Source organism: Hydra viridissima, unplaced genomic scaffold (assembly GCF_058129835.1).
Source record: "Hydra viridissima isolate aposymbiotic clone 2 unplaced genomic scaffold, HvirCarnegie_v1 scaffold_1, whole genome shotgun sequence".
Taxonomy (NCBI): Eukaryota; Metazoa; Cnidaria; class Hydrozoa; order Anthoathecata; family Hydridae; genus Hydra; species Hydra viridissima.
Genome location: NW_028324300.1, coordinates 26,140,790 through 26,153,749, shown reverse-complemented (window position 1 = coordinate 26,153,749; position 12,960 = coordinate 26,140,790). Strand labels below are relative to the sequence as shown.

The window sequence follows — 12,960 nt, the reverse complement described above, 5'->3', positions numbered from 1 at the left end:
TTTATAGACCTGTCAAAAGCGTTTGATACTGTAAATCATAATATCTTACTTAAAAAAATGGAAAGCTATGGGATAAAAAACATAACCCTTGACTGGTTCAAAAACTATCTTAGCAACAGGCAACAATGTGTTTTTCAAATAGTTATAAACACTCAAAACTACTACGAGTTGAGTGTGGTGTCCCCCAAGGTTCCGTTCTTGGACCTCTTTTGTTTCTTCTATGTATAAATGACCTTACAAAAGCCTTGGATAAACTTGATGTAATTTTGTTTGCCGATGACACAAACTTATTTTATTCCTCGAACTCAATCAAAGACCTTTACAAATGTATGAACAAAGAGCTTAAAAGATTAAATATATGGTTGAAATTGAATAAGTTATCACTAAACACAGAAAAAACAAAATACATATTGTTTCATTCCAAAAAACAAAAAAATAATATACCAACTATCCTTCCCTAACTAAAAATAGATATGGTAAACATTGAAAGAACAGAAACAACTAAATTTCTTGGGATCCTTATTGACGAAAATTTATCTTGGAGAGCCCATATAAGTACAATAAACACCAAAATTTCGAAAAATATTGGGATACTCTACAAAGTTAAACCTATGTTATCCCAACATAACCTTAAATCGCTTTATTTTTCTTACATCCAAAGTTATCTTACGTACGCTAATATTACATGGGCAAGTACACACAAATCCAAATTGAGTACTATTTATATAAGTCAAAAACATGCATCAAGACTAGTTTATGATAAAGATAAACTCACCCATGCTGAACCCTTACTAAAAACCTTAAATGCACTTAATGTCTACCAAATCAACATCTACCAAAATGTACTATTTATGCTAAAATACAAACTTGGACTAGTCCCATCGCATTTTTTAAATAACTTCTTTCAAGTTAACTCTAATAGATTTATAACAAGAGCAACAGGCAATTTCACACTGCCTAAAAGAACAACAAAGTTCTCACGGTTTTCTATTTCCTACCGGGGTCTGTACCTGTATAACAAAATAATATCAAAAAATATAGAACTTAAAGTATTAAATAATCCTGCCAACTTAAAAAATAAAATAAAACACGTCATACTTAATATCAGTAATTATATTGATATGTATTAAACTTAACAACAGAATACAGAAATATTTATGTGTATCACTGACTGTATTTTGATTATATATAAATATGAAAGAGACTTTATTTAACAATTTGAAAAGGTACTCCATAATAAGTCTTCATAGACTTCTACGAGTTTTCCTTTACAACAACATATATATGTATATATTTGAAGTAACAAGAAAATTTCTTGTCTTTTTATCTTTTTCTTATTTTTATTCTATTATTTTTAAAAAATACTGATAGTCTTTATGATAAGAAACTCTACTAATTTACGTTATACATAAATATACTTGTTAAACCACGTTTTATTATGATGTGTTATACTTGCTAAACCACTTTTTATTATGATGTTATACGTGGTAATATTATGTTATATTCTTCTTTTTATTTACGTTGGATTATATGATATCATGCAGTTTTAATGTAACGATGTGTAAATTTATTGAAGTTGTATAAAAAAAAATAAATAAATAAATAAAATAAAATTTTATCCATATCTTAAGACCACTTTTATGAAAAAGCTTGAAGCAGGAACGTTTTTTTAAAACGAGGCTTTTGGAGGTTAGGATTCCTTAGTACCAAAACAAATCCAATTTTTATATAACTTTCCGTATGACTACTATGAATAGCGGATTCCAGCGCATTGATACCTTTCCATACTTAAGGAAATTCAAGATGGCGATGTTTTTTTAAAATGTAAAAGTGTGATATTTCCATCTCATTGTTAATATCATGCTGAAACCTGCAAAGATCTTAAAACTGTATCTTTTTTCGTAATTTATTCCATAACGTTAAAGAGTTTATCATAGTCTATAAAATTAAAGCATGGTTTTAGTTTGTAGTGTCCGAGAGCTAGCGTGTGAATTCCGTCTTGCAAGATGTGTCTTTTGTCATCGTTAGCGCTGAGAGCGACTTTGTTGATCTCTTCGGTGTAGACATCGTGATGACGTGATCGGAAGACGTTCATAGTTGTGAGCTTTTCTTTGTTATTTATTAAGCAGTCTTTATAATCTTGATGAGTGATGCGTTTTTGAACGACTTTATTTTTAACCCCTTTGCATCTTTTCTCTTCTTTTTCATAGGTTTTGTAGGAGTATAGCTTAGGACGAAGTCCAACAAACTCTTTAATTTGTTTACCTGCAGCTTCATCCTTAAACTTACCTATAACCTTTTTATTTTTAAACCCAATATCAAATCCAAAGTTTTGAACGGCAGGATGATCTTTTGCGAATTCGCTCGTGTCAAATTTAGCTTCAACATCGTTGGCAATGTCTTGATAAAAATCATCCGTTTCGATTTCATAGATGAGCGAGTCAGTATCGGTCATGAGTAATTTCGCACGATCTCCGTATTTAGGTTTGATATAGTCGTAATTAGAGTGCGCCAAGTTCCCGTATTTACGGGAACTACGGGAGCGGGATCCTGTTCCTGCTTTTGGTATTTAAAATACGGGAACGGGATCCTGTTCCCGTAATAAATAAAATACGGGAACAGGAAATTCCCGTTCCTGTTCCCGTACGTCATTCGATGTAACGGGGTTTTCCCGTAATTATTATATTATAATATATAATATATATATATTTATATATTATGATATAATATATATATATATTATATATATATTATATATATATATAATATATATATTTATATATTATATATATACATATTTATATATTTATATATTATAATATATATATTTATATATTATAATATAATATAAGAAATACGGGAAAAGCCGTATTTTTACAAGTTTCCCGCATTTTACCAAGTTTCCCGCTTTTTTACGGGATTCCCGCTATTTTATGATTTGCGCGCATATATTCCCGTTTATTTTAAGATTTTAAGATTTATGTTATAAATTTGGTACTAATACTAGGAACAAACTACTATAACTATAAGGTAAATATATATAAATATTATAATAATTTAAAATTATAATTAGGTTTAAGACCTAATTATAATTTTTTTAAGTAGTTTACTGTCTTCGTTTCTTTGCTAACTTTCTTCTTTTCTTTGCTAACTTTCTTCTTTTCCTTACTAACTTTCTTCTTTTCTTTACTAACTTTCTTCTTTTCTTTACTAACTTTCTTCTTTTCTTTACTAACTTTCTTCTTTTCTTTACTAACTTTCTTCGTTTCTTTACTAACTTTCTTCTTTTCTTTACTAATTTCTTCGTTTCTTTACTAATTTCTTCTTTTCTTTACTAACTTTTGTCTTTTCTTTACTAACTTTCTTCTTTTCTTTACTAACTTTCTTCTTTTCTTTACTAACTTTCTTCTTTTCTTTACTAACTTTCTTCGTTTCTTTACTAATTTCTTCTTTTCTTTACTAATTTCTTCTTTTCTTTACTAACTTCTTCTTTTCTTTACTAACTTTCGTCTTTTCTTTACTAACTTTCTTCTTTTCTTTACTAACTTTCTTCTTTTCTTTACTAACTTTCTTCTTTTCTTTACTAACTTCTTCTTTTCTTTACTAACTTTCGTCTTTTCTTTACTAACTTTCTTCTTTTCTTTACTAACTTCTTCTTTTCTTTACTAACTTTCGTCTTTTCTTTACTAACTTTCTTCTTTTCTTTACTAACTTTCTTCGTTTCTTTACTAATTTCTTCTTTTCTTTACTAATTTCTTCTTTTCTTTACTAACTTTCTTCTTTTCTTTACTAACTTTCTTCGTTTCTTTACTAACTTCTTCTTTTCTTTACTAACTTTCGTCTTTTCTTTACTAACTTTCTTCTTTTCTTTACTAACTTTCGTCTTTTCTTTACTAACTTTCGTCTTTTCTTTACTAACTTTCTTCTTTTCTTTACTAACTTTCTTCTTTTCTTTATTAACTTTTTTCTTTTCTTTACTAATTTCTTCTTTTCTTTGCTAACTTGCGTCTTTTCTTTACTAACTTTCTTCATATCTTTGGTATCTTTCTTGTTAATTACCTTATTTTCCTTTGAATATAAGTTATTAGTTAGAATTAACCTTTTTTCCTTTTTTTTTTTTAGGTACATAGCTTTTATTAAAACTCCCCTGTGTGTCTTCTATGTTGTAAAAATCTTCTATGTTGTAAAAATGTTGTTAAGTTAATAAATTTAAAAAATAAAAAAAAAAAATAAAAAAGAATCCAAAAAAAAACAAACACCTAAACCAAAATAAACCACAAAAAAAAAAAACAAATTATATAACCAGGAAAAAAAAAGAAAAAAAAAAAGCAGGAAAAAAAACCAGGAAATATTAGACGTTCCAGGTGAAAAACGGGAACAGGAACGGGATTTTCCCGTTCCCGCTTTTTAAAATACGGGAACGGGAATTCCCGTTCCCGTTTTTTTCCAAGTCCGGGAAATGAATCCCGTTCCCGGAAATTCCCGCTTTCGTTTCCCGGAAAACGGGAATTGTCACAGCCTAGTCGTAATGATGTTCAAACATGAGAATTTTGCTTATGTCTAGAACACACAGTCCTAAGTAAACAGGCTTGTCGTAAAAGAGTTTTGTTCTTTTCATGTGAACTGCAGTAAGGTTTTCATCAAAAATGGTATTTCTATCATAATTAGTCTTTCTTGTTAATTTTAAGACTTCTTTTTTAGTGGTGACCAGTTTAATATCAACATGCTTTCGAATATTCTCCATGGTTTTTCCAAAGACAGAGTTGTTCATAAGCTTGAAAAATTCTTTTTCAAACTCGTTTTTAGCTTTTGCTCTTAATCCAGTGTTGAGATCGATGTATTGTTTCATGAAAGGTTCTTCTTCAAAGGTAATACCTCGATGAATTTTGGTAATGATCAATCCAAGTCGTTCATATAGTTTTAGACTTTCATGGTGAATAGCATATTTTTCCTTGTTGTTTAAATTAGGAACCAGCTTCTCCACTTTTTTAATTTTTAGTCTTTCAGGAGCTAAAGGATAGTCGTTGTGTAAATCGTGTAGGCTTTCAGGATAATCCAAGTCCACTTCGAGAATACAAGGCATGGATTTCCAATTTAAAAGTTCATCTTCAGTCATCCATCTGAATCCTCTAACAGGAAGAGGTTTGCTCATTGCCCATCCATATAAATTATTAGCATCTAAATACTGAATGAATTTCGAAGGTTGTGAAGGATCATAATCACTCATGTATTTGTTGTTAGCAGTTCCATGTCGTTTGCTGATCATGCAAATTCCACCGCGTATCCCTCTTTGAACCATGAGAAGCATATCAATATTAGACAGAAGCTCTAACTGAATTCCAGTTAGTTTCAACATGGCATCCCAACCCAAACCGGGTGAGGTGTAATACCAAGCAGGGTCAAGCTTATAATAGTTGCGACACACATCTCTGAAATTTTCAAAGATATCAGCAAGTATCAAGACGTCAGACACGTTGTACAGCTCGTGATAGTTTTTAAACGTTTCACATTCAAATATATTCCAAACGTTTTTTGCATGCGCATAGTCTTCACAGCTTATTTCCTCATCATTCAGTTTTTAATAGAATGCTTCAATAGGAGGTAATTGCGTTTCAGAGAACTTTTCAATCGAGTCCACCCAGTCATAAGGGTAAACACCTTTTTTTCTTAATAAATCAAACTTTTCTCCAGAGTAATATTGAGCAACGTTTTTGCATTGGTCATCAGTCAGATTTTTAGCTAGATCTTCTAATTTACCAGCCATGAACCTGTAGCTGTCAATAAACTTTAGCTCTTTCCATACTTCACGAAGTTCACCTTTCTTATCAGTAAATTCTCTCACTTTGATTTGTTTAGAGAAGCTGATATATTTTTCTTCATTGTTGGGTATGCATTTTAATTTTCCACCTAATTTCTTGATAAACAAATGACTATCATAACCAGACAAATTATGTAAAATGATGGGAATAAACTTTGGAATTTGATAATCCAAGTTGCATTTCTTATGAGCAGCACCACGGTACTTTCCAGTCAAATGGCAGTGATCCCACACTTTGTCACCGTTAAGACCTTTTTCACAAATATGACACTCGGTTGCAGATTCATGATCTTTCTCATCCTTATCAGTTACCACTTTCTTTTTTACTATATCAATCTTGTATAAAATCTTTATAAGATCAGATTTAAGCATGGTTATAAACTTTTGAGCTACGTCATCCTCTTCGCTTTCAGCTGTGTACATGACTGGTTTTCCTTTGTAAAGGTTATCGTCAAAGCATTTGATATAATAGCAGAAGGAGCTTGGTACGTGCTTTTGGTATTGTTTGGTGTATGACTCTTTAGAATTCGGTGTGCAAGTGTTAAGAGGTTTAATGAAACTTTCAAAGTCTGCATATACAACGTATGGAACCCTCATAGACTTGTTATAGTTTTTAAACTGAACAGTCGTCCCTTCTTTAGGAAGTTCGATTCTTACTGAGGTGTTATCATAACAATAAGGTTGATGCTGTTGAAGCTTTTCTTCCTGGTCATAGCCTTGCAAGCAATTTCTGCAATAATGTTGTTTTCTTTTACCTTTTGTTGTTTGTGAAGACAATAACCTGCTTAAACTTTTAATAAGACAGTAATGGTCAGTGTCTTCGTTTGAAATATACAACAAATCAACACAGTGCTTTCTATCTTTAAATTTAGATATTTTCAAAGGATGGATTATTTTTTCTTCGTATCCAAAGACGTTAATGCTAATAGTCGGATTGTTCGCTTCAAACTTTTTAATTTGAGTGGTCTTTACAGGAAATTCCATCTCATCCCAATTCAGCTCTTCTGATTTTAAAATAAGATCATTGTCAATTCTTTCGTTGTCTCTATTTTTCATGTTAAGATCTCGAGTGACTGACCATTTAAAGCATTGATTGTCATCGTTTTTCATGTTGATGATAGCATTTTTGTCTTTCAGCTCTTTAGACAGCTCCATGTAGGAACCACCGCTGAGAGGTTCATAATCAGTAAAGTTGATATCCATCCTTATAATCTTAGATATAGTGCAATTAGATCCTAAAGCATTGTATTTAACACTACTTTCCAATACTTTTTCTTCCATTTCACCCATTAACTCTCTTACATCCGTAGCCGCTAGAACAATCTCTGATCTTGATGAAAAGCTTGCTTCTCGAGTCACTTCTCCACCAGTCATCATGCTTACAGATTTCATTTCACACGTTAAAATAATTCTTATTCTGGTGTTTCTTTCTCCTTCCATGGTTTGAATGGTAGACTCTCTCACCAAATTAAAAAAGGATGCAATGTCTTGGTATCGAGAAGAAGGCCTATAAGAAAATTGTCTCACAGAACTCTCTGCTGAATGTTCAGTCATTTTAAACTTTACTGTAAATGGTTTTGACACAGGCTGTTTATACTCTGTTTTTAATACAAGTGATTTTATAGACTTTATTTTTTCATCGATTTGTTCTACTGATTTGCTTACATTCTTTTTGACTACTTCAGGAACGTAGGGTTCTACCCATTCTTTAATATCATTAAACTTAGTTTTAACATAGGATGCCACACTTTTTGTAACTCTCGTCAGAGTTGAAAATAAACCAGGTCTTGGTGGAATGACTGGTTTTGGCGTCATAGCAGGTGTTAAATCTAAAACCGACTCATCAAGGATGTGATTCTGTCTTTGCAAATGAATTGGTTTCGGGGCAATAGGAGGTTTTACTACAGTAGGTCTTGGTGGGATGATCGCTGGTCTTGGAGCAGGAACAGGTCTTTCAGAACCGACAACAAACCTTACTTTTGCAGGCTTTATTGAAACTTTTACAGATGGCTTAACAAACCTCACCACAGTAGCATTAACAGGCAACGGTCTTGCCTCAGTCGTTCGTCTACGAAGAGAAGCAGGAGCAGAGACAGCTCTAGGAGGATGCAAAGCCATTATAAGTTCCCCCTTTCTCATTTTAGAGTATCCTTTTATTTTTTGCCCTTTAGCAATTTCTTTTAATTCTTTCACCGTTTTGTTCTCCATTTTATTAATAGATTTTTTTTTATTTATATCATTTTTCAATTTTTAAATTCAATATAAAGAATTTAAAAACTTCTTGTTCCAGAAATCTCATATTTGTATCCATTAACTACTTTTCCATTTCGACTTTCAAAGTAATTCCATCCATGTCCTGTCTTTTTCAGAGATTCATAAGCAGACTTGTATTCTACCACCTCACCAGTATCAACATTAGTTATTTTTACATTTAAAGGATTATTTCTAATTAAACCAAGTCTCGTATATTTAGGATCAAGAGGCTTCTTTTCTTTTTTCTCATTTTTTCTAGGTCTTCCAACAGGTCTCACCTCTTTCGAGTTTTCTAGAATCGCATCTTTACTAATCAGATTGTTTTCAACTGCAAGCATCATGAGCGTAATTACATTGTTTGACGTTTTGGAAACACCGTTTTCTTTTAGCAAATTTTTCAAAATCTTTCTTGTATATATCATCTTTTCTATATACAAGATTTTATTTAAATCAAATTCAATTTTTTTTAATTTCCGACATTGATACAAAGTATTCTAAAGTTTTCATACACAATGTCATTGGAAGCGAGCGAATGATTTAAAATTGCGCTTTTTAGATTTCCAGAAATCTTTTTCTTCTCCTCGAAATCACAATCCAAACCAAGCACATACTTGTCAATCATTCTCAGCTTTTCTTTTTTAGGCAAGTCTTTCCAAGTACTGAGATGCTCTTTGATTTTATTTTCCATTCGTGAATATTCTGTTTCACCACTCCATACAAGTCGGTAAAGCTTGTCTCTCTCTTCATCACTGTACTCTTTTGGAATATTAAAATTTCCGTTTTCAGTGACGTAAACAGATTCGCAAACCACACCTGTTTTTTCAAATGCAAGAAGCTCGAGATGTCTTTTTTTATTTACGTCAGTCTCTTTTATACTACATTCTAGAAAAAACGGAAAAAACTGTTTCATTTTATTCTTCTTGTAACAGATTTAAATCCTTTTTCGGTCTACCCACTGGTCGATCTTCCTTCACGTCTTTAATCCATTCGTTTTTATCAATCAAGTTGTTTTCAACAGCAAGCATCATGAGAGCCGTTTTATTGTTTGACGTTTTAGAAATTCCGTTTTCTTTCAGTAATTTTTTCAAATCCTTTTTCGTATATCTCATTTTTTATTTAAAAAATATTATTTTGAAAACATTTCAATAAACAATATTCATTCTACTTCCATCTGATTTAAGTCTAAGCAATTTATCGGAAATGAGAACAGCAAAAGCTTGCGTGTTTGCAGGAACGTTTGCATTTAATGTAGCTTTTATTTGCACATCTATCACTGAAGTTTTTAACCTCTCAGCCTGCTTGCTTACATCAAAAACAAACAGAGGACAAATGTATCTATAATTTAGAGCAGACAAATTGGGTTGAGCTATAAGTTCGTTTGTTCCATAAAGTCTATTGTCAAACTTAGAAGCATCTCTATAAGCTCTTGAGTATTTGTTGTTATTAAAGTCTAAATTGTAATCAACAGCAGGATACCTTTCACTGTTTAAGGTGACATATATGTTTTTCAAATCGCAGTGATCAAAGACTGAAGGATTTAATTCTTGATTTCCAGATTTATTGGACGTACCTCGGTCTTTCACTAGCAGATCTTGCGCTTAACCTCCAACTAAAGTTGTTGGATACAGGAACAGCGATGGTATCACATTGTCTAGACCTGAACGAAAATGGAACATCTACTTTTGATTCAATGATTTTGTAAAGATTGTTACTACTCGCGACAGAGGGTGTGACATGAGGCATAAACAAAGACAATTTAGTCAAATCCACTTTTCCTGCAGCTGTTGCAGCTGTTCTAAAAATAGCATCACTGTCACTCTTTCTCACAAGAGCAAGTGTATGCTTAAATCCATAGAGGACTTTATCGTAATCGTCGCAAAATCCAAAAATGTGCTTTAAAGGAATGCAGAACGAAAACGTTCCTTTTTCTTCACTTTTTGTAATGATGTATTCTTGTCTTTGCTTAAATCCAGTGTTGTTAACAAGATCTGCTAAAGCTGTTGTGTCTCTTTGCCACAGCTGGTTCATACCCTCTGAAAGAGGAAACTCCACTGGATATTTAAGGTATCCAATCATGGTGGTAGCTTGTCCGGGTTCGTAAACGGTTTCTACCTCTTGATTCGACAACTGATAGCTAATCTGACTGAACATGTACATTATACCGTTGTTAGCAAGAGCAACGACGTCTGTATCAGCGTAGGAAGTTCCATCCGCTTTTAAAAGTCTTCCTTCAACCAAAAGGTAAGCCTCAGATGGAAGCGTGAACAAATCTTGCTGCTCAATATTGATTCTTATTTCTCCATCCACGTTTAGATTCTTATTCACTGGTTCGTATTCATGAAACTCGAATCTCTCAATTTCTTCATCAACAATAATCTCTTCTGTAAAATTTAAAACATCGGAATTTGCCATTTTTATATGTCAAAGAAAAAAATTTTAGATTCCACAAGTGAAATCCATGGAAATCTACGATTTTTTAGATCCTCATGCAATCAAAAGCCCATTTCCTTTTTTTACCAAGTCTTGTATTCTAATCGCATTGTTCTTCGACAATCCTGATCCAAACATGGAATATTCATCCATAACCGGTGCTGCTCTATTAACGATGCTTGAAATAATTTCTTTGCTTTTAAGACTGAGATCATTCTTTGCAGCTTCATGCGGTTTTGGAGTTCCAGTCTTGGCATACAATTTCTCAATGGTCTTTTTACCTTTATCAATAGCTACATCTTTAGCAGTGGAAATGGCTGCAGAAGCTAACTCTTTTCCTGCAGATTTAGTAGCCATGATTGCTTCTCTTCCCAGTTCAGTTTTTGCAATTTTATTAGCTAAAGTAGATGCCGCTCTTGAAGCGCTTGAAGATGCTGCTCTTCTCAAGAAATTCTTATGCGTGTCAATTATACCGCTTCCACCTACAATATGCTTCTTAACATATCTATTTCTATAAACGATCATTTTTTATTTCCAAAGATTTTTTTATTTCATATCGATATACGCCATCATAGCCTTATACTCGTCTTTATTAATCCTATTTTGTCTCAACAGCTCGTCGCAAATGGAAACAGCTACATTTCTCGACTTTTTATTTCCAGCATGCCATGCAGCGATGCTCAAGTTGAGATTTTCCACAAGAGCGTTTGGATCGCTTGGAAGTATAATCACTCCATGACCTTTTTTTTCTTTAAGTCCGCTTTCAATAGGTATGATGAATTGATTGTATTTATAAACCTCTGCTGCTTTAGGCTTGTTCTTTCTTGCATCTAACTTTACGGCTCCGCTCTCTACCAATATTTTCGAGTAATTAGTCACATCTTCATCCGTCACGTTGAAATTCTTTGAAATGTTCGGATTGGTCATCAACTCCCAAAGACCTTCTGTTCCTTCATACCTTTCGCCACCGACAATCATATCATTCCCGTCAAACAAAACACCCATTTTTCCAATCGTATATCGACCATCGTTTTTACTCAATTCAAACTTGTTCTTAAAACTTGTTTTAAATTTAGCTCTTACATCCATATCAATCAAACTTCTCAAAAACACATCGCTTTTAGGAAGAATAGACGACTCTTCCATTCTTGATGATTCTAAAAAAGATTCATTCCTAGGTGGACCTTGATCAGTCTTGAGCTCAGGCTTGATGTTATCGATCATCTTTTTATTGCTCTCGATGATCGGCTTGTAAAGCTTGCTCAAATCAGTCTGAAGATTAGCATCATAAATATTTTCATTCAAACTATCTTGATAGATTCTTTTTCTTCTTTCAACAAATTCTCTCACCATTTCATCCCTCTTGTTAGGGTCTAGTATTTTAAAAAAGGACATTTTTTAAAACACAAGAAAAAACTTAAGCGTAGACTTATTTATGTTTTTTAAATTAATTTTTCTTAGATCTTTTAAATCCATGGAAATCTACTATTTCCTAGATTCGCAAGCGAATCCGTTGAAAAATCTTTAATTTTTCTTAGATTCTTTGAATCCGTGGAAATCTACGATTTCTTAAACATATTATTGAACGCTTTTATTGCGTCTTCTCTTCCTTTTTGGATCAACGACTCTTTAGTTATCTCGTCAATGTTGATTTTTGTTTTAGTTCTTATTTCTTTCATCAGACTCTTAAACTTTTGAAGCTCGTCTAAAATCAATTCATACTCTGAATCGCTCACAATGTTGTCTACTAAAGCTTTTAAAATGTGACTGTTGATGGTGTTCAATTTCGACTCTGCCAACACTTTAATCTTTTCATGCTTCTCCGCTTTTAATGCTAGTTTTTTGTTCACTTGTCCTCCTACAATGGATAAAAACCCCATTCCAATAGCACACCTTCACATGCAATCGCAATAGGAGCAGCAGCGATGGTGCTCAAAGTTCCAATTCCAACAACTCCAAGTGCAACACCACCTGCTTGCAACGTAGTGTCTACAAAAGAAATGATTCTGAAAGCGCGATGGTACTTTTTGCTTAGATGCACTCTCTTTTTCCTCTCGTTGTCCATCTCTTTTTGGATTTCACTTATTTTCTGAAGACGGTAATTATGTCCTTCATCATCTGCAGGAGCTGTTGGAAGAACTGGATAAAGTTTAGATTTAGCATCGTAATTGTATTCCATTTTTATTACAAAAAAAATATTTTTTTTTTCACTCATTAATGTAATTGACAAAGCATAAACTTTCCCCTTTTTTAATAATAACATCTGACTTGCTGTTATTGTAAATTTCCATGATCACATTATCCGCCGACTCTGATAGTATGATGCTGTGATTGAAATAATCTAATTTTGATTTTAGGCTTTCCCTCAAATTCACTAAAGCTAATCCGCTTTTAAGTTTTATTCCAAACATAAAAGTTATTTTCTGATGGCTTAGCCGATTTAGTGTAATGTCTTTTTG

General features: G+C 32.5%; 1 protein-coding gene across 1 annotated transcript; it reads right to left on the bottom strand.

The window, feature by feature from the left end:
* Positions 1 to 11,047: 11,047 nt before the first annotated feature.
* Positions 11,048 to 12,680, bottom strand: LOC149894132 (uncharacterized). Its single transcript, XM_090077261.1, has 4 exons — positions 12,584 to 12,680; positions 12,377 to 12,490; positions 11,852 to 11,874; positions 11,048 to 11,773 (listed from the first exon to the last, which is right to left on the bottom strand). Exons 1-4 carry the CDS (start codon positions 12,678 to 12,680, stop codon positions 11,048 to 11,050), a joined length of 960 nt encoding a protein of 319 aa, XP_089933387.1.
* Between the last annotated feature and the right edge of the window lie 280 nt (positions 12,681 to 12,960).